Source organism: Cajanus cajan, chromosome 7 (assembly GCF_000230855.2).
Source record: "Cajanus cajan strain Asha chromosome 7, NIPB_CcT2T_4, whole genome shotgun sequence".
Lineage (NCBI taxonomy): Eukaryota > Viridiplantae > Streptophyta > Magnoliopsida > Fabales > Fabaceae > Cajanus > Cajanus cajan.
This window is the reverse complement of record NC_138523.1, coordinates 1,227,458-1,245,632: the sequence shown is the minus strand read 5'-3', so window position 1 is coordinate 1,245,632 and position 18,175 is coordinate 1,227,458. Positions and strand designations below refer to the sequence as shown.

The 18,175-nt window shown below is 32.5% G+C and overlaps 2 protein-coding genes across 3 annotated transcripts; one reads left to right on the top strand and one right to left on the bottom strand.

Annotated features, from left to right (window-relative positions):
• Window positions 1-7,988: 7,988 nt before the first annotated feature.
• LOC145949747 (serine/threonine-protein phosphatase 7 long form homolog) lies at window positions 7,989-10,320 on the bottom strand. The gene is made up of 2 exons (XM_083060605.1): window positions 9,017-10,320; window positions 7,989-8,931 (listed from the first exon to the last, which is right to left on the bottom strand). Exons 1-2 carry the CDS (start codon window positions 9,785-9,787, stop codon window positions 8,140-8,142), a joined length of 1,563 nt encoding a protein of 520 aa, XP_082916731.1. The 5' UTR covers window positions 9,788-10,320; the 3' UTR covers window positions 7,989-8,139.
• A 775-nt stretch (window positions 10,321-11,095) lies between these two features.
• Window positions 11,096-13,751, top strand: LOC109805256 (protein LIGHT-DEPENDENT SHORT HYPOCOTYLS 4). 2 transcript variants are annotated; one of them, XM_029272654.2, is made up of 2 exons: window positions 11,096-12,327; window positions 13,054-13,751. In XM_029272654.2, exon 1 carries the CDS (start codon window positions 11,690-11,692, stop codon window positions 12,296-12,298), a length of 609 nt encoding a protein of 202 aa, XP_029128487.1. In that variant the 5' UTR covers window positions 11,096-11,689; the 3' UTR covers window positions 12,299-12,327; window positions 13,054-13,751. The 2 variants fall into 2 exon arrangements, with proteins under 2 accessions (XP_029128487.1, XP_020222865.1); XM_020367276.3 differs by having other exon boundaries at window positions 11,110-12,327; window positions 13,051-13,723.
• The last annotated feature ends 4,424 nt before the right edge of the window (window positions 13,752-18,175 follow it).

The following is an 18,175-nucleotide window of genomic DNA, read 5'->3' as shown; positions in this document are numbered from 1 at the left end:
ACTCAAAAAGAATAGAGAACAACTTCAACTATTCTATGTACTATTTCTTTTTGTGTAAATCTTTGTACCTAAAAGTTGTATCATGTCTTGTGAGAAAGATAAAACAATTAATGTTGTTTTTACTCAGCTTTAATTGTGTGTTTTAACTTAAAATCTACAAAGACTTTGTTATATAAAGAATAACTGATTTTGAAGCCTAGAGAGACTTCATTATTGAAAGAATACTTGGATAATTTGCTTGAAGAGACAAGTTAAAGAATATTTATATTAAGCCAGAAATGGCTTGTAAAGGAATGCTTATATCTTTGTAAAAGATAGTGAAACTTGGTCGAGTTAATCAAGAACCAGATATAGTCTCAATAGTTGAGATGAATCAGTATAAAAATACCTTGTGTTCTTTATTTCTTACTTCATATGCATTTCTTTAAGACTAACATTTCTATTTCACTGTTTCGAAAAAGTTTTATGTTTTTTATTGACATTATTCAATTCCTCCCTTTAAATGTCTTTTTTTTCTACAGTAACCATATTATTGATATGAAGTATCCATCGAAGTCATCGGTGATTAATCTCCATTAGAGAACCTAGCTGACCACTTTTAATATAATTCTCTTCTTTCAACTACATTTTTTTTATACACAAGACTCGAACTTAAAACCTTGCTTAATGAGATTGAGTTCATTACCATTTAATCCAATTACTTATTAGTAGGAATCATTTTATTTTGATTTTAGTTATAAGTTATATATTAATTAATAAAAACAATACATGATATATATATAAAAAAACCTGGCTGCTCATGTATTTTCAAAATATTTTATTAATAATAATAAATATTATATTAATTTTGGTGTCTTCGTGTATTTTATTTTAATAACATATTTTGAACTTTTATACATTGGTATGTAAAATCAAAAAATTATTTAATGTATTATATTTATCAACTTAAATTAATATATTGTGTTTAAAAATATAATATTTTATAATATTACAAAAGTAAAATACATATAATATTAATTAAATAAATAGGCTAATACAATATAACAAAGAAATCAGTTTATTTTTATTTTTCTAAAACTAAGTTATATCTAACAAATTATATACCAAATAATATTATACAAGAAAAAAAATTGTTTATTCATACATTTATAAATTTTATATTTATGAAATTAAATGGTATATTAATTTTTGCAACCTTCATCTATTTTACTTTAATTATAATATATATATATATATATATATATATATATATATATATATATATATATATATGACTTACAATAAAATGACAGTACATTATTTATCAAAACACTTTTTTTTTATACAAAATAGACTATATATTTTGACTCTAAAGATAACAGTAGTATAGAAAGTCTTTTTTATGTTGATCATAAAAATATAACTGACATAAAAAGTTATTTTTTTAAGTTACCAATTACTTCTTCGTTACTCTTTCCTCTTGCTATCACATTCTCTTTGTGTTCTGCTGTTGCCACTTTCACCACCACATCATTTTTACAACACTTTTTTCGCATTATTTTCCACCACCAATTTGTTTCCACATCACCACACAATATCAACATTCAATCAATATTAATATAAAATGCAAAAACAAAATGAAAGTAAAAGAGAAAAATAATTTACCTTGATGTACAAGGAAGAGGGGACGAAATGGAATGAGAGGAGATGAAGAGATGAACAAAAATTGTTATGACCCATCAAGTCTCTACACTTCACAATTCAACAACTAGCAACAAAAGCATACATCTAACTATCTAGGATTAACATATAAGCAATATCTAGATATACGTGCAATAATATATACTTGCAAAAAAATTCATCAACAACTAAAATAATATAATAACTACACAAGTATACATATGTACAATAATTCAATACTAACTATATAATCATAGGTTGTTTGTCAAGTGACAACTACTAAACCAATTACACCAGAGTAGCCCTGAAGATCAACATTGCCATTACCCAACATGATCTCAAAAAACTCCTTCTCTAACCTATTTCCATATAAATATGATCATCGCAGTCTAATCACAAGAAAATATGTAAAGGTAAGCTAGTATTCAAAACAATCAACAAATATAGAAGAATTAACTAACTATATTACAACTTAAACAACTGAGCAACATGCATCAATATTTATCCACAATTGCAACCTAACTACACAATATATTCTCAACTTACCATAATCATACCCATCAAAATATCAACATCGTATATGAACAAACAAACACCATTTTCAACTTGAACAACACAACGATACTACAACTTATCAACATAACAACATAACATATGCACAATACAACTCAATAGCTTAACCACATGCACAACATAATCAACTACATGAATTGTTACACATTTAACTAAGAAATGTCTTACAACACAAGTAAATAGTTTAAGTGACTTGACCTTATAGAACTAACTAACAACACAATCTCTTTGGGCTATCTAGATCAACAACTAGGTTGGATAAAAAGCCACAACTCCATGGTTTCTCAATTTTCGCCACTTAAACTAGGAAAGCCTAGTATTCTTGACAGGGTAGAACAACTTGGATGTGAGTCTACCATGACTTAAGCATGCATAATTAAGTCTCTTAATTGGATTAGTCTATCAATTACCCTCCAAATACTATACCTCTTCCAATACTTATTTAGGGATTTTGACCCCTAACCTTTTACCTTACTTGGTTTGGTCACTTTATACATGCATGGCTTGACATGACACCTATACTATGGTCACTTATAGACAATATGGTTCAACCTTACTTCCATACTGCATCAACTAAGGTCTTAGAGAAGACTCAATAATCCGTTTCAAGAGTCAAATTCTCAAGAAGTATTTTCAACAATTAGGTTTGTAGAGCACCGCAAGACAATATCCTCGCAATAAGGTATTTGACTTTTAAAACAACCTCTTTTTTAGTTCGAAGTCAATCAACACAACTCAACATAATTCCTTAAGCATTCTCAGCAACACCACCTCAACAATACCACATGCAATTCAACTTACAACTTTCAACAATTTAATCACATATATACATCATTCCAGATCAGTGTATAAATAACTAACATCATATATCAACATACAACATGTGAGAGATACAACTATCACACATATGATCAACACTTAGTCAAGAAATCAACATATTTTAATTAAGAAACCCACACCTGATGCCATTCTCCTTGTGACCTACATGAATGAGGTAAAAAGCCTCTGACTCACCACACCTAGTGCCAATCTACCTGTGCCTGGTGTGAATGAGGCAAAGAGTCTCTACGACAATCACAATTGGCATAACTAAATTCATGCTCGACCTCGTTTAAACAGAGAATCATTGCCTTACCCACGTATGACATTACTACATTGTGTAACATCCCATTTTTTAGAATAAATTAATAAATGATTTTTAATTAATCAATTGGGGTATATTATACAATGAGTGCTATTTTACAAAAAATATTAGTTATTATTTTACATTATTATTCTAAATAGTAAGGAGTAATTAATTGGGCTTTAGTTGACTGGTTACGCATGGGATATGGTTAGTATTTTATATAAATGCATTAGTAAGGCTAGATTTGCCTCATAAAAAAACTTTTAACATGTGCCTCTTGTGATCTAATTAAAGAAGAATGAGAACTAAAAAAATAGGAGATGACCTTGGAGATCCTAATCAAGACTTTGGCATCCATCAAAGTAAAAGGGCATGAAAATCTCGCTTTGGATGTGGGTTATCTACAGGGTAGCAGAGTTGACCCTAATCTCATTATTTGTATTTGAATGCATGAGGAATTAAACTCAAAAGTTATTTGTGATTACAGTATGTATTTGTGATTACTTTCTAATTATATTGTTATATTGTAATTATATTTCTAATCTTTGAATTTAAATCTAAATGTAAATCTATGGGTGTCTATGAGTTTTTTGAGAAACCTTGAGATTTTGAGATTAAGTAAGTCATTGGAAAAATAATTACGAATAAAAAACCTTAAATAAGAACGAAATAGTTAGACAATAAATACCCTTTCTCTTATGTGAATTCATGTAAGTTTTAAGACTTAATATCAGACTGATTTGAAAATTATATAGAAAAGGATTTTATTGATACCCTTTCTTTTATATATACATATTCTTTTATTATATTCCAGTCTCCTTCCACTTAAATATTTGTTAAGGATAATTAAGGAAAAACATATTTAAACAAGTTAACTGATTCTCTACCATAGTTATCCATTCTAAGAAGAGGAAAAGCAGTTTATTAGTGAGAAAAATATAGTTTTTGAAATTTCAGTATATGTTAACGTAAAAAGAAGTTGAAATTTTTACCTAAATATTATTTTTTTTAAAAAAAAATACCCAAATAACCACTGTGCAGGTTTATTTACACAGATAGAACTATTCACTGTTCAAGCTCAGAATTCGGTTCCCGGGGAACCGAATTCTGAGCACCAAAATGTATTTTTTATTTATTTCTCAACTCAGAATTCGGTTCCCCGGGAACCGAATTCTGAGTTGCTTTAATATTTATTTTTTTCGTGTTTGCAGGGGAGACGTGGGCTGACGTTGGAAGCGGAACGACCCGTTCCGAAATCAGAACGGGCCGTTCTGCTTAAAGAAACAGAGTGGCATTTGTTAACGTGAAACGGGACAAGAACGGGCCGTTCCGACGTTAAGAATTAACGTTGAAATAGATGTTGGAAGCGGCCCGTTTTAAACAAATTGTTGTGGCAATTTTTTTAACGTGGAACGGGCCATTTTGGTTTTAGAACAGCCCGTTCCAAGATAGATATTTACACATTTTTTTTACTCCTGGAACGGCTTTGGAACGGCCCGTTCCAGGAGCTGTTTTTACAAAGGTTTTTTGATTTGGAACGGGCCGTTCTGGTTTTGGAACGGCCCGTTCTAGGTAAACAGTAAAAACTTGCGTTTTTCTATAAATAGACCCTCTCCCCTTCATTTTTTTCACACGATTTCAGATTAGCTTATCTCCTTTATTCCTTCCGTGTACCCCTTTTGAATCAGTTTCTTAGAATCACGTTAATTTCCTTTAAACCTTTCATAAAATGGCTTCTTCAATCTACGTTATTGTTCATTCTGATGGTTCCATTAACCAATGTCCGAATGAAGGAATCACCTTCTCTTCTCCATCTGCAAAATTAGTTCGTATCAACAGAGGAATTACTCTAGAAAGGCTTCAAAGAGTCATCCACAGAAAGCTACATCGACAAGATTCTGAGAGGGTGGCTAGCATACATTTTCGGTACCCTATTAGACTTGGCCCAGGGGTTAGTAACTATACCTGTGTTGAGTTGACGGATGATGAAGACGTTGAGGCAGTTTTCAATGTTCACGATTCTAATCAACTTCAATCAGGTATTGAATTATATGCTACATTTACTACAGTTGAATCACATGCACCACAAGTTTCACCTTCACGTTCACCTTACGAAGTTTATCAAAGTTACCAGTACACTAACCCATCTGGCCCTTCTTATGATATCCCCTCCAACTACAACATTGAGTCATACACACAGCTTTTAAGTGGTCCAATCATGGACCTTAATCAAATACCTTCTCAGCCATTTGAGCAAGCTAGACCTTCTGCTTCTCAACCCAATGTTGAAACCAACATTGAAGATGATGTTGTTGTTGGTCTCCCAACAGAAAATGTCTTTGATCCTTTTAGCTCGGACGAAGACGAAATTCTCTCTGCACATGAACATGATGATGAAGAAACCCTCCCAATTCCAAATAATCCACCACTACAACCACAACCAGTAGCCATATACAACCCACCTCCACACTTTTTAGAGTTTCCCAATGAAATCCAACAAGACAATGAGTATAGCCATTTGTTGGAGCGTGATATGGTTGTGTATCCACCTGGAACACTATTTGTTGGCCAACGCTTCCAAACAAAAGAACAAATGCAGGATGCCATAAATAGATTTCACATTGTCAACCATTGCAGTTACAAGGTTAAAAATTCAAGCAGTAGTAGGCTTGTTATGGAATGCGTTCACCACGACTGTGCCTGGAGATGTCGTGGTATATTGCGAACCAGGGAACAACATTGGGAAATCATGATCCTTGAGGGCCCCCACACATGTGTTTCCCCACTTATCTCCCAAGATCATAATAAATTGGGATCACAAATGATTGCTCAAAGCATTGGTGAAATTATTGAGGTTGATCCATCGGCATCCATTTCAACCATCATAGCCCACATCAAGTCCACCATGGGTTATACAATTAGTTACAGAAAGGGATGGTTAGCCAAGCAACATGCCATTGAGAATATCTTTGGAAACTGGGAGGAGTCGTACAACAAATTACCAGGTATGTTGCAAGCAATGCAAATGTATGTTCCAGGTTTTATTTGGAAATTAAATACGCAACCGGCTTACCAAGGTGAATTATTGGACGAGGGGAGTGTTATCTTCAAAAGGTTACTTTGGACCTTTAAACCATGCATTGATGGTTTTGCCTTCTGCAAACCAATTGTACAAGTGGATGGTACATTTTTATATGGGAGATATAAAGGTACACTATTGGTCGCAGTTGCGCAAGATGGTCGCAACAACATAATTCCTATTGCATTTGCTGTTGTTGAAGGTGAAACTAGTGATGCATGGTTTTTTTTTCTGAAGAACTTGAGGCGGTATGTAACACCGCAAGATGGGTTGTGCCTTATTTCTGATCGTCATGAAGCTATTCGAAGTGCATACTCAAGAAATGGAAGTGGCTGGACGGAAAATAATTCTGTTCATGTCTATTGTATTCGACATATTGCACAAAATTTCATGCGACGGTTCAAAAATGCAGCACTAAAGAAGGATGTCGTCAATATGGGTAAGTTTATCATTACTTTTTTTAAAGCATTTGATTATTACTTTTAATTATTTAATAATTTCATTATTTTGCAGCCTACGGGATGACTGAACCTAGATTCTTTTACTATTACAACATAGTAAGAGATACTAATGTTGAAGCATCTCAATGGTTAGACAACATTCCTAGGGAAAAATGGACACTAGCATGGGACAATGGACGACGTTGGGGACACATGACAACAAACCTAGCTGAGTCAATTAATTCCGTATTGAAGAAAACACGAAATTTTCCAATTTGTTCCATGGTAATGGCCACATACACTCGTTGCAACAAGTTTTTCGTTCAAAGAGGTACGGAAGTGGGCGCAATGATTAATGCAGGACATGTCTACTCGGAAATTGCAAATAAAACTATTCAAGATGCACAGTCTAAGGCAAATACTCATAGAGTTATCAGCTTTGACAGATCAAGCAGTAGATTTCTAGTGGAAGAAACGCAACATTCGAGAGAAGTTCGACCAGCTAGGAGATTTGCGGTAAGGCTTGATGAATTGTGGTGTGATTGTGGCAAGTTCCAAAAAGTTCATATCCCTTGCTCACATGTGCTTGCTTCATGCTTACATGCACATCATGACTATGAAAGGTACATATCTCCCATATATACCTTACAACAAGTTGCAAAGGTATACGAAGGACAGTTTGGAGAGCTTCGACATGAAGATTATTGGCCTACTTACACTGGTCCAACTTTGTGGCCAAATCCAGAACTGAAGAGAACTTCGAAGGGTCGACCAAAGTCCACCAGGATTAGAACAGAGATGGATATTAGAGAACAACATACTCATGTCAAAAATTGTTCTTATTGTCACACTCCTGGTCACACTAGGAAGACATGTCCGAATATTAGTCATGGATGTAGTTCCCGCCACCAATGATCATTATTGTTGTAATCAGTTGTAATAAATTTATTTAGTTATGTAATATTAAAGTTAATTACTTTGTGTTAGTATCGGATAGTACGTTGTGTTTGTGTTAAAATCGTATATTGTGTTGAAATCGTATATTGTGTTGAAATCGTATATTGTGTTGAAATCGTATATTGTGTTGAAATCGTATATTATGTTCGCAACAATACTTATAATTATAATAGTTTATAACCTTCTTAGTCTAGATCGCATGTAAAAATGCATAATATTAAAATTCATATTACATTGATAAAGACACATAGTACATTAGAATAAAAAAACAATAACATTAACATAGAGTGATTTATATACATTTTTCAATCTCCGTAATGGTGTCCAGTTCCACAACGAGGGCGACGTCTATTACGGCCTGGATTACGCCGTGGAGGTTGTTGCTCAGAAGGATTTGCTTCATCATCAACCACCGGATGTTGAAATGGTGCTGAAGAACTTCCAGGTTCATTACCGAATTGTGGACGGTAAAGAGATTGCATGTATGATTGTGCTGAAGATGGAGTTCTAAAATCTACTCCAAATAAATTTGTAAAAAAATCCTCTGAAGTTGTTGCAAATGAATGTCGTCTGTCAATTATGTTTTGTTCAGGAGTGACGTACTGAGGATTTGATACATGTTGACCAGTCTCTTCATGCGATCGCATGGAAGTTCGACCAGTCTCAAATGTTGTGGAAGTCCTTCGTTGTTGATGGGTCCTTGGATCTTGTAGTAGTCGTGGCATAGATAAAAAATAGATGGAATTGGCCATGTACCATTCCATGTATTCTCGTGTGTGAAACAGTGGGCCTTGCATTGGATGACCCATCAATGTGTGCTCACGTCTATTGTTCCATATGTCGATCCACTGAGCATGTCTTGTAACCCAATTTTCATCTTGTCTTCCCCTCATGTCAATGTTGTGCAGGTTATCCAAATTATTCGGTGGAGAAGGGACATCCTGGAAGAGACGAAATTGCAATTTCACTCTATCAGATTGGTGCCATTCAACAATTGCAAAACAAATAATGGAGGTGCATGATGTCCATAGCAGAGCATCTCTATATGCTTGCATCGGTATTGCTGTTTGCAATACTCCATATGGCGCCCATAAAAACTACAAAAAAAATTAAACTTCTTTAGTTAACATATTATGCTAAACAAAAGAAAAAAAAAATAAAACTTTGATTTTAAAGAGTTACCTGATCATTCTGAATGTGATCAAACCTTGATCTATATCCAACAACATCATTATGAGGTACATTTTGAAAGTTTAAAACTCTGCCCCCGCTCCATTTACAGACTAGAGGGAATGATGCTGGTAACCTGGAAATAGGCGCAATATATGGCATGCGATGCCATGCCCAAGATTGTAACAGAGATGCACAACCACCCATTGTTTTGCTACTAACATTTGTAGCTCTACACATTTCCCTATATAACATAGCTAAACAAGCCGACCCCCAACTATATCGTCTTGTTCTTCTAAGATTTATTAATAAAGATAAATACATAAGATGTACCTTATTGCCTGTTTTGTCAGGCATCAAAACACCTCCTATTAACCCTAATATATATGATCTACAATGTGCATCAAGTTGTTCTTGAGATGGCTCCTCTGGTAATTCTAACATATTATCTCTTAACCACTTTAACTTAATCATAGAGCCAATTAGTGACTCACCTTTAACTGGCATGATTCCGAGATAGGTGGAGCACATTTCCTCCCAGTCATATAATGTTGGGCCAATGACTGGTAAACCATCAACTCTTAAGCCAAGTTGAAGTGCAACATCCTCCAGTGTTATGGTGCACTCTCCAGTTGGAAAATGGAATGTATGAGTCTCAGGTCTCCATCTTTCAACCAAAGCTGTGATTAATGCGTGATCCACTTTTAGATGTCTGAGCTTTGCAACCCCAGAAAAACCCACTTCCTCTAGTATAGGAACAATTAGAGGGTGAGGTTCTGGCATTGAATGACAGTAAGAACAAATAATATTCTCAGTGTCCTGCAATAATAATTACCAAAATTAGTACTAATTTGTTACAAGTTAATTGAAATTTAAAGTATATAACGAAAGTGCTGAACTTACAATTCTACCAATGAAAGCAGACCTATGCTCATTTTGCTTCCACAACAACATTTTTGATATAGTTAATAAAAATTGAAGAAAAAAAAAATTTCTTACTATCAAGGTGAATCAGAAGCAGTACAAATCGCATCAAAAAATGAAGGGGAGGGGGACTATTTATAGAAAAACGCAAGTTTTTACTGTTTACCTAGAACGGGCCGTTCCAAAACCAGAATGGCCCGTTCCAAATCAAAAAAACCTTTGTAAAAACAGCTCCTGGAACGGGCCGTTCCAAAGCCGTTCCAGGAGTAAAAAAAATGTGTAAATAACTATCTTGGAACGGGCTGTTCTAAAACAAAAACGGCCCGTTCCACGTTAAAAAAATTGCCACAACAATTTGTTTAAAACGGGCCGCTTCCAACATCTATTTCAACGTTAATTCTTAACGTCGAAACGGCCCGTTCTTGTCCCGTTTCACGTTAACAAATGCCACTCTGTTTCTTTAAGCAGAACGGCCCGTTCTGATTTCGGAACGGGCCGTTCCGCTTCCAACGTCAGCCCACGTCTCCCCTGCAAACACGAAAAAAAAAAATATTAAAGCAACTCAGAATTCAGTTCCCCGGGAACCGAATTCTGAGTTGAGAAATAAAAAAAAAATACATTTTGGTGCTCAGAATTCGGTTCCCCGGGAACCGAATTCTGAGCTTGAACAGTGAATAGTTCTATCTGTGTAAATAAACCTGCACAGTGGTTATTTGGGTATTTTTTTTAAAAAAAAATAATATTTAGGTAAAAATTTCAAAAGAAGTTAGGTATAAAGTTTTGAGAGTGTGTACGAAATGACTTTCCTTTTAAGCATAGAATCCACAATTAGGCGATTAATTTAAGAAGGGTTTGCGCGGTCAATGATTTCATGGTTGAAACGAAATGATTATGGTCTGCAACAGAGATCTCTGGGGATTAGCAATGGTTGAGATGCAATGCAAACCCTACTCCTATTACTGTGCATGTGTGTTCAGGTCATGAAGTAAAGTTAGTCATATCAGACAGAGAAGGGCAAAAGTGTCATTTCAGAAAAGGTGTTGTCAATCAACCCAAAAGGAAGAAGCAACAAAATCATGTTATTCCCTCATTTATTTTTCCTCATTTTTTCACCTCCCTCCATGACTTTATGCTGTCTGCATCAGTCACCTTTCACTGTCACTATCAACCTATTTTCATTTCCACAAAAACCCTAAAGGCCAAAACACACCACCCCTTCTTTCTACATTACACCCTCACTTTTCTGCATTTGCCTGGCACTCCCATTGCTCATAGCAACCCCGTTTGCTTCCCTTTTTACGGAAAAAAAAAAAAAATCTGCCAATTCCCTAGAAACCTCATCAGAAAAAAAACCAGGCTTAGCAAAAAGCCACTTACAGTATTACAAAAATATTACAAAAGTATTCTAGGAGTCCACAAAAACCAAAGGATCATTCAACCAAGCCCCATACCAAAACATCTTATAGTCTAATCACTATTCTTTTACCCTCATTCATTCACCTATATCACTACACCAACCCTTCCATCTTCCTTCAAACTTCAAACCCTCTCTCTCTCACACTCTCTTCCTCTTCTTCAATTCCCATCCAATTATCCTTTCATTCTTGATCTCTTCTAATCTTCTCCCTCCACCTTCAACCATGACAACCAGCTACAAAGACCCCATCTAGACTAAATTCAATTTGTAAGATTGAGTTACGTTTTGAATATGTCTAAGATCTATAATTCATTTTCTTAAGCGATACCAACGGATCACTAACCATGATGAACTCAAACTCACACTCACACTCTCACTCACTCCAAGATTTTGAATCCTCTTCAAGCAAAGACAACATAAACCCTATGACAAACAACAACAACAACAACATAGGTGCCTCATCAGCATCATCCTCATCAACAACAACGACAACAACATCATCACCACCTTCGACTCCAAGTCGCTACGAGAATCAAAAGCGAAGGGATTGGAACACTTTCGGGCAATACCTGAGAAACCACAGGCCCCCACTTTCCCTCTCTCGCTGCAGTGGCGCACACGTTCTTGAGTTCCTGCGCTACCTCGACCAGTTCGGGAAAACCAAGGTTCACACGCAGCTTTGTCCCTTCTTCGGGCACCCGAACCCTCCTGCACCGTGTCCCTGCCCTCTGCGCCAAGCGTGGGGGAGCCTCGACGCCCTCATAGGTCGCCTCAGAGCTGCGTTCGAAGAGAACGGAGGAAAACCTGAGGCTAACCCTTTCGGTGCTCGCGCTGTCAGACTCTACCTTCGCGAAGTTCGTGACTCGCAGGCCAAAGCTAGAGGCATCAGCTATGAGAAGAAGAAGCGCAAGCGTCCACCTCACCCACCTCCATCAAATTCAACCTCTCAGTAGATCCAAGTATATATAATCATATATATATAGTAAGCACTCAACTCAACCACAAATTATTACATAATTCAATTTGGAAAACCTTTGTTCAACTGTAGTTTCAATAATACAAACAAGATTAGTCTATGTTCTAGTGTTCATATGTAGTCACAATTCTGCAAACCAGATTAGTATATAAGTTAGAGAATAATAGAAGGAGAACCAACAAATTATTACGTCTATATATATACATCGTAGTTTTTTTAATTTAAGATAAATAATTTGTAAGACTTAATTGCAAGTTAAAAATTGGTGAAGACCATAATATTCTAAGCAAACTCTGCAATACATCACTACGTAGCCAATCCAATCGAGTCTCACGTGTTGTATTATATTTGATATGATATTTATACATGCAAGGTTCTAATTACTGTCTTAGAATGTCAATTGCAAGTGCAACAGCAAGGTTTTTTTTTTTCTTTCTCTGCAACGGCATATCAGTTATATTTATTTTAAATTTCTGTAATATATACTATCAAAGATTGCAATGAAACTACAATTCGAACAAGATGACTGCAATTTAAGCTTATATAGTCATCATTAACATTTTCTATGGATTTGGCTGTCTGTGCTTGTAGTGTAAATTAATGCTTAATTAATTATCTAGCTATTCATTGCGTTGCATACCCTAAGTAATATGCATGTGTACTTTGTCCCTTCTTTTTTATTCTTTTTCTTTGTGTTTTTTTTTTTTTATGTATTTTCTTATTATGCAGAAGTTGTGATCTGACATGAGGTTAATGAAGGATATAGGCTTCGAGAACCTTAATGTTATCACTGGCAGGTGTAATTTACGTGGATAGAGAAATCTTGAGAACTTTATGCGCGATTTGAAACCTTGGGGTTACTGCTATATACACAAGACTTGCCCTGCGAAACTAGACTGAAAAAATGTGCGATGATGGAAACTGCAGTGTTACTGGTAGAAGGGTGAAGAGAGGGGTTATTTTGTGAGCTATTCACTGTCCAATTTGTAATAAATATGTTATGTACTTGAAGGTGGGTCATTTATGACGAGTAATGGACTTGCAGATCATGTTCCATGTCTTCTTTGGATGCGGTAAAATGCTATTACTTGTGTTTTCTTTTTACCCCCATCAATTACTCCCACTACTACATAGTGTTCTGCAAACTATCACTTCATCATCCACCGGTTAATTTCTGGCATTACTATACAATTTTTTTTCCCTATGTTTTCGTGCTTTTGGGTTTTGATCAGATCCCAGGGGGGCCCTATCGAGAGTTGAGTTCAGGGATTTCGTGTGGTGTTCATTCATAAATATGTAAACTGTAGAAAGCGTGGCTCTGAACAATGCTTGAAACTGTTATGTAGTTGGTTGCATCACGAGCTTAGTTGGTGTTTCTTTGGAGTTTGTGCACTTAATGAAACCCTCTCTCTCTTTGGAGTTTCTGATGACTTCTCCTACTTCAGCGGGAGTGAATCATTGAAGAGACTGCACACGGTAGGCAATTTATGCATATATATCCACCCTTATTAGTAGTGTTTTCTAAATTATGAGGTCAGGGTCTTAAACTTTGAGTTAGAGTTATTTAACTCATTTAAGAGTAATGATAATTATATATCCAATTTTATTGGGGGGTGAATAGATGAGAAAAATAAGAGGAAAGAAAAAGGTAAAGAAAAAATTGACAAATGTGATCAGTGATATCATCAAAAAGAAAGAAAAGATAAAATAAAAGTGTTATAGAAATGACATGATCGATTGAGAAATAAATTTATATTATTTTTCGTGATTTAATAATTAGTGGAAAAATGTGAATTTTCACATTCTGGGTTAGATTGGGATGAAAAGATGAGAAAAAGAAAATAAAGTAAAGGTAAAGAGAAAAATTGACTGATTACTGGTGGTGTTAAAATAGTGCTGAGTGAATGAAACTCTAATCTCACGAACACATTAATTATTAATTGTCAAATATTTTAAGAATACATAAATTATATTTATGACAAACTAATAAAAATATGATAAATGATGTGATGAAAAAAGAAAAGAAAAATTAAACATAAGAAGAAAAAGATATAGATAAATGATAGGGAAAATAGATTTGTGGATTTAATTGGTAAAGAAATATGAATTTCGAATATACTATGTTCTTGTTTTATTTTGAGAACAAATCTCTTTCTAATTAATATGATCTTCACAAACATGTGTTAAATCTTATGTGAACAGCTAATAATATTAAAAGGACCAAGAAAATAGTAGTCAAGTGCGTAGCTATATATTACTTAATTTGATACGTTGTTAATTGTTATTAAGGCTGTCTACATTGTACAGAACCTTGGTACATCTTGTGCTCCAAATTCAATGATACTTATTACTTTCTTTTGATTAGTAAACAAAGATTAAAAATTAAGAATAAGTTCTGTGATCTTTTATAAATATATTCGCAAAGCTTTTTAAATCATTATAGCATGTCTCGATACTCATACTAAGTCATCAGTCATATATAATATGTGTTGACGTTGATTAAAGAGCACCCCAGTGATGGATTGTGATATTGTTTATATATATATATATATATATATATATATATATATATATATATATATATATATATGAAAAAACGCATTTCATATCTTATTAAATTAGGTGATGTGAAAGTTACAAAATAATTATGTTGTAATTTAATTTTTAAGTCAAATTATTGAGTTAGTCATTATCATAATAAATAAAGGATAAAATTATCTTAAAATTTATGTATATAAAAATAATGGATTGTATATATATATATAAAATATTCATTTATTTCAAGAGTAGGTTTTTAAAAAATTTATTTTACTTAATAATTTATATTTTATATCAAAATTTAATAATTTAATTATTAAATTAAAAAATTTTAATATATAAATTAAGATAATTATCATTTTTATTAAAATTTAAAAATCATTAATTTAAAGACAGATAATCATAAAATCATTTTATACATTAATTTGAATCTATATAATAAATATATAATTTTTTAACTTTTTCTAAAAATATTTATTGATGCCTTTCTTTCATGTAATTTTTTTTTATAGAATGTAAATTAAATCGATTTATTTAATAATATTATTAATTATATTAAGTATATAAAAATATATATAATTTTAAAAATATTTGATACTTTAGAATTTAGGATTTAAGATTTAAAGTTAAAAAGAAAAATATTGTTAGATGTAGGAAGCACAAGAGAAACAGAAAATTCAGTTTTTAAAATATCATTATTTTAATTGGTGACAGTTTTAATTATTTTATTCTTACTATTATCTATATTTACAATATCCCTTAATTATTAGTATTTTTACTAAATTTGAATGGAAAAGGATACTTTTTTGGAAGTAGATCTATGGTCAAAACTCAAGAAAATTGGAAATAAAACATTTTTGGATTGAAAATGATTAACAGAGTAATACTGTGTAAGAATACATCTGATCATGAGAGATGAAAAGTGTTTCTATATTGCGATTTGAAACTAGCACTAAACGCAGATCATTCCGTACAGATTCTCTATGTTAAATTGTCGAGATGTTTCCATGTTTGATTAAGAAAAGATAAAGGTGTAAGGAATTTATTAAAGCGATAATGCCTTTATATATAGTGGAATTATTACTGTGGCAAATTAATCATGTAAACATATTGCTAGAGACCTTGCTTACTTAATTCTAGTATCAGACACTGCATTAGAAGTTTCTTGATTGTGTGGTTATGACATATATAGCTAGGTTTTGTAACGTAAAGATGCATAAGGAAAATAAAAAATTGGGTGCCCAGGCCATTAGAATAAATGGTTTCACACTTTTTTTTTTTAATTAACTAATAGATCATAGGTATGAAGTTATACTTGAGATATTATTTTACTTTTATAATAGACCGTTTTAACTATAAAAAAAATTAAATAAATTTTTAATTTATTTAAATTTTAAAAGAAACAATTTGATTTTAATATATATATGTTATTATGTAACATTTATATTTTAATAAAAGGTTAAATGATCATCTTAAATAATAATCATCCGTGTATATAATGTTGTTGCCTCTAAAATATGTTTAAGGGTAAGTATACCTTACAATAGTAATGTACCTTATCACTGTAATAAGGATAGACAAAATTCAGTTATCCAACTCAATTGATTAAATTCAAATAATCACTAACTTACTCTTGAATTTTAGTAATTTGAAAAAATAAAAATTTAATCGAGAGAGTATTAATTTATAAATTGAGAATAAGATTAAAAAATTATTATTTAAATTCATAGATAAAAACTTTAGGATTGTGATTTATTATTTCCAATCTCCAAAAATAAAATTCATAAATTAATAAATAATGTCACTAATTTTATTTTTGAAATTTCTAATAATCCTATGGTTTTAGGAAGTTAACGGTCTTTATCTTAAGAAGAAAAAAAAACTCAAATTGATCATAAGGATTTTATTTTAAGAACAAAGCATATGCGCACAAAAGTGAATTTAATAATTAATTTAATTGATAATTAGGAAAATAGTTTCGTCATGTCAATTTTCAATAATTCAAGTATTTTAAGGTTTTGTTAATTTAAATAGTTTGATAATGTAATTTTCAATTAACTAAAATAAGAATTAAAAATATTAAAATAATACAATTAAAAATAAGAAATTCATAAATTCATCAGTAGAGGTTCTCAAAAAATAATTACATCACAATTCTTGAATGAGAGAATTAGCCACACATGTTATTAGAACCCATTAAACAAGGAAAAAGAATTAATCGTGATAGGAATAATCCTTCTCCGAGGGTTTGATTTTTACCCACTTACAAAACTTCAATAATGAATGAAAGAGAGAGAAAAAATTATGAAAAAATATAGCTATGAACATGAGAAAATTAGATACAAATTGGATGATTACAACGTGCTTTAAACATCCTTATTTATATTTAAAATTAGGGCAAATTTTTAAGTACAACCGTGCATATCAAACAACACTATTGTGCTTGATATCTTGTGCTTGGGCTTGCTTTAGGGAACACGAGCATGCTTAGGAGTGAAGGGTGTGCTTTGTTTATGTTTTTAAGGAAGCATGACTGCGTATATTAGTAAGCACGACCATGCTTCATAACATGGCCATGCATGCATAATTGTGTGCTTCTCATGAAGCTTGGTCCTGCATAAGTAAAGCACAACCATGCATGTCTATAGCCTTTTGTAATTGCTTTGTTTGATCCTTTAATTGCACTAATTTCATTTTTTTTCTTATTTTCTTTGTTTGTTGCACAATTAATAAAAAAAAGTGAAGTATTACAAAAAATAATACTTTGATAAAAATGTGTAATTTACTCTAAAGATTATTGTTCTCGTATATATGACGATTTTCATTAAGCCTTGAAATACTTATTAAAATGAACATATTATCTAAATGTATCATATTTTTGCTTAAATAGATACACATACTCTAATAGATAATATTCATTTAAAACTGAAATCGATTAGATTTGTTGTGCTTAAAAATTTTCTCTTTTTCAAAAATATGTTTGTCACCATCAAAAAGGGAGCGATTGTCAAGTCAAAAGATAATCTTAGATCCCTCGGACTTTTAGTTTTAATGATAACAAATATAAATATTTTTCTAAAAAAAAGTTTTTCAAATCAAGCTATAAGACGAATAGTAATAAGTCGAATAATTATTTTGTCATTAAGTCTCTTAGACGAAACACTTCATTTGTAAGACAAAAACTTTATATTTATATCATTTATGATTATTGATAATTGAATCAACTTTATCTATGATATTCCTTGATAGGTCCAAAGAAATTAAAAACTCACCAGTACTCACACTTCACCAAGGAACAAAAGTCATGCTTTATGTC

What these genes read in the sequence shown, in the direction of transcription:
- LOC145949747 (XM_083060605.1), bottom strand. Translation starts at nt 9,787, where the DNA reads ATGCCAGAACCTCACCCTCTAATTGTTCCTATACTAGAGGAAGTGGGT. An exon ending in ATCACATTCAGAATGATCAG is followed by an intron (nt 8,932 to 9,016) that starts GTAACTCTTTAA and finishes TTTTTTTTGTAG; the next exon opens with TTTTTATGGGCGCCATATGG.
- LOC109805256 (XM_029272654.2), top strand. Translation starts at nt 11,690, where the DNA reads ATGATGAACTCAAACTCACACTCACACTCTCACTCACTCCAAGATTTT.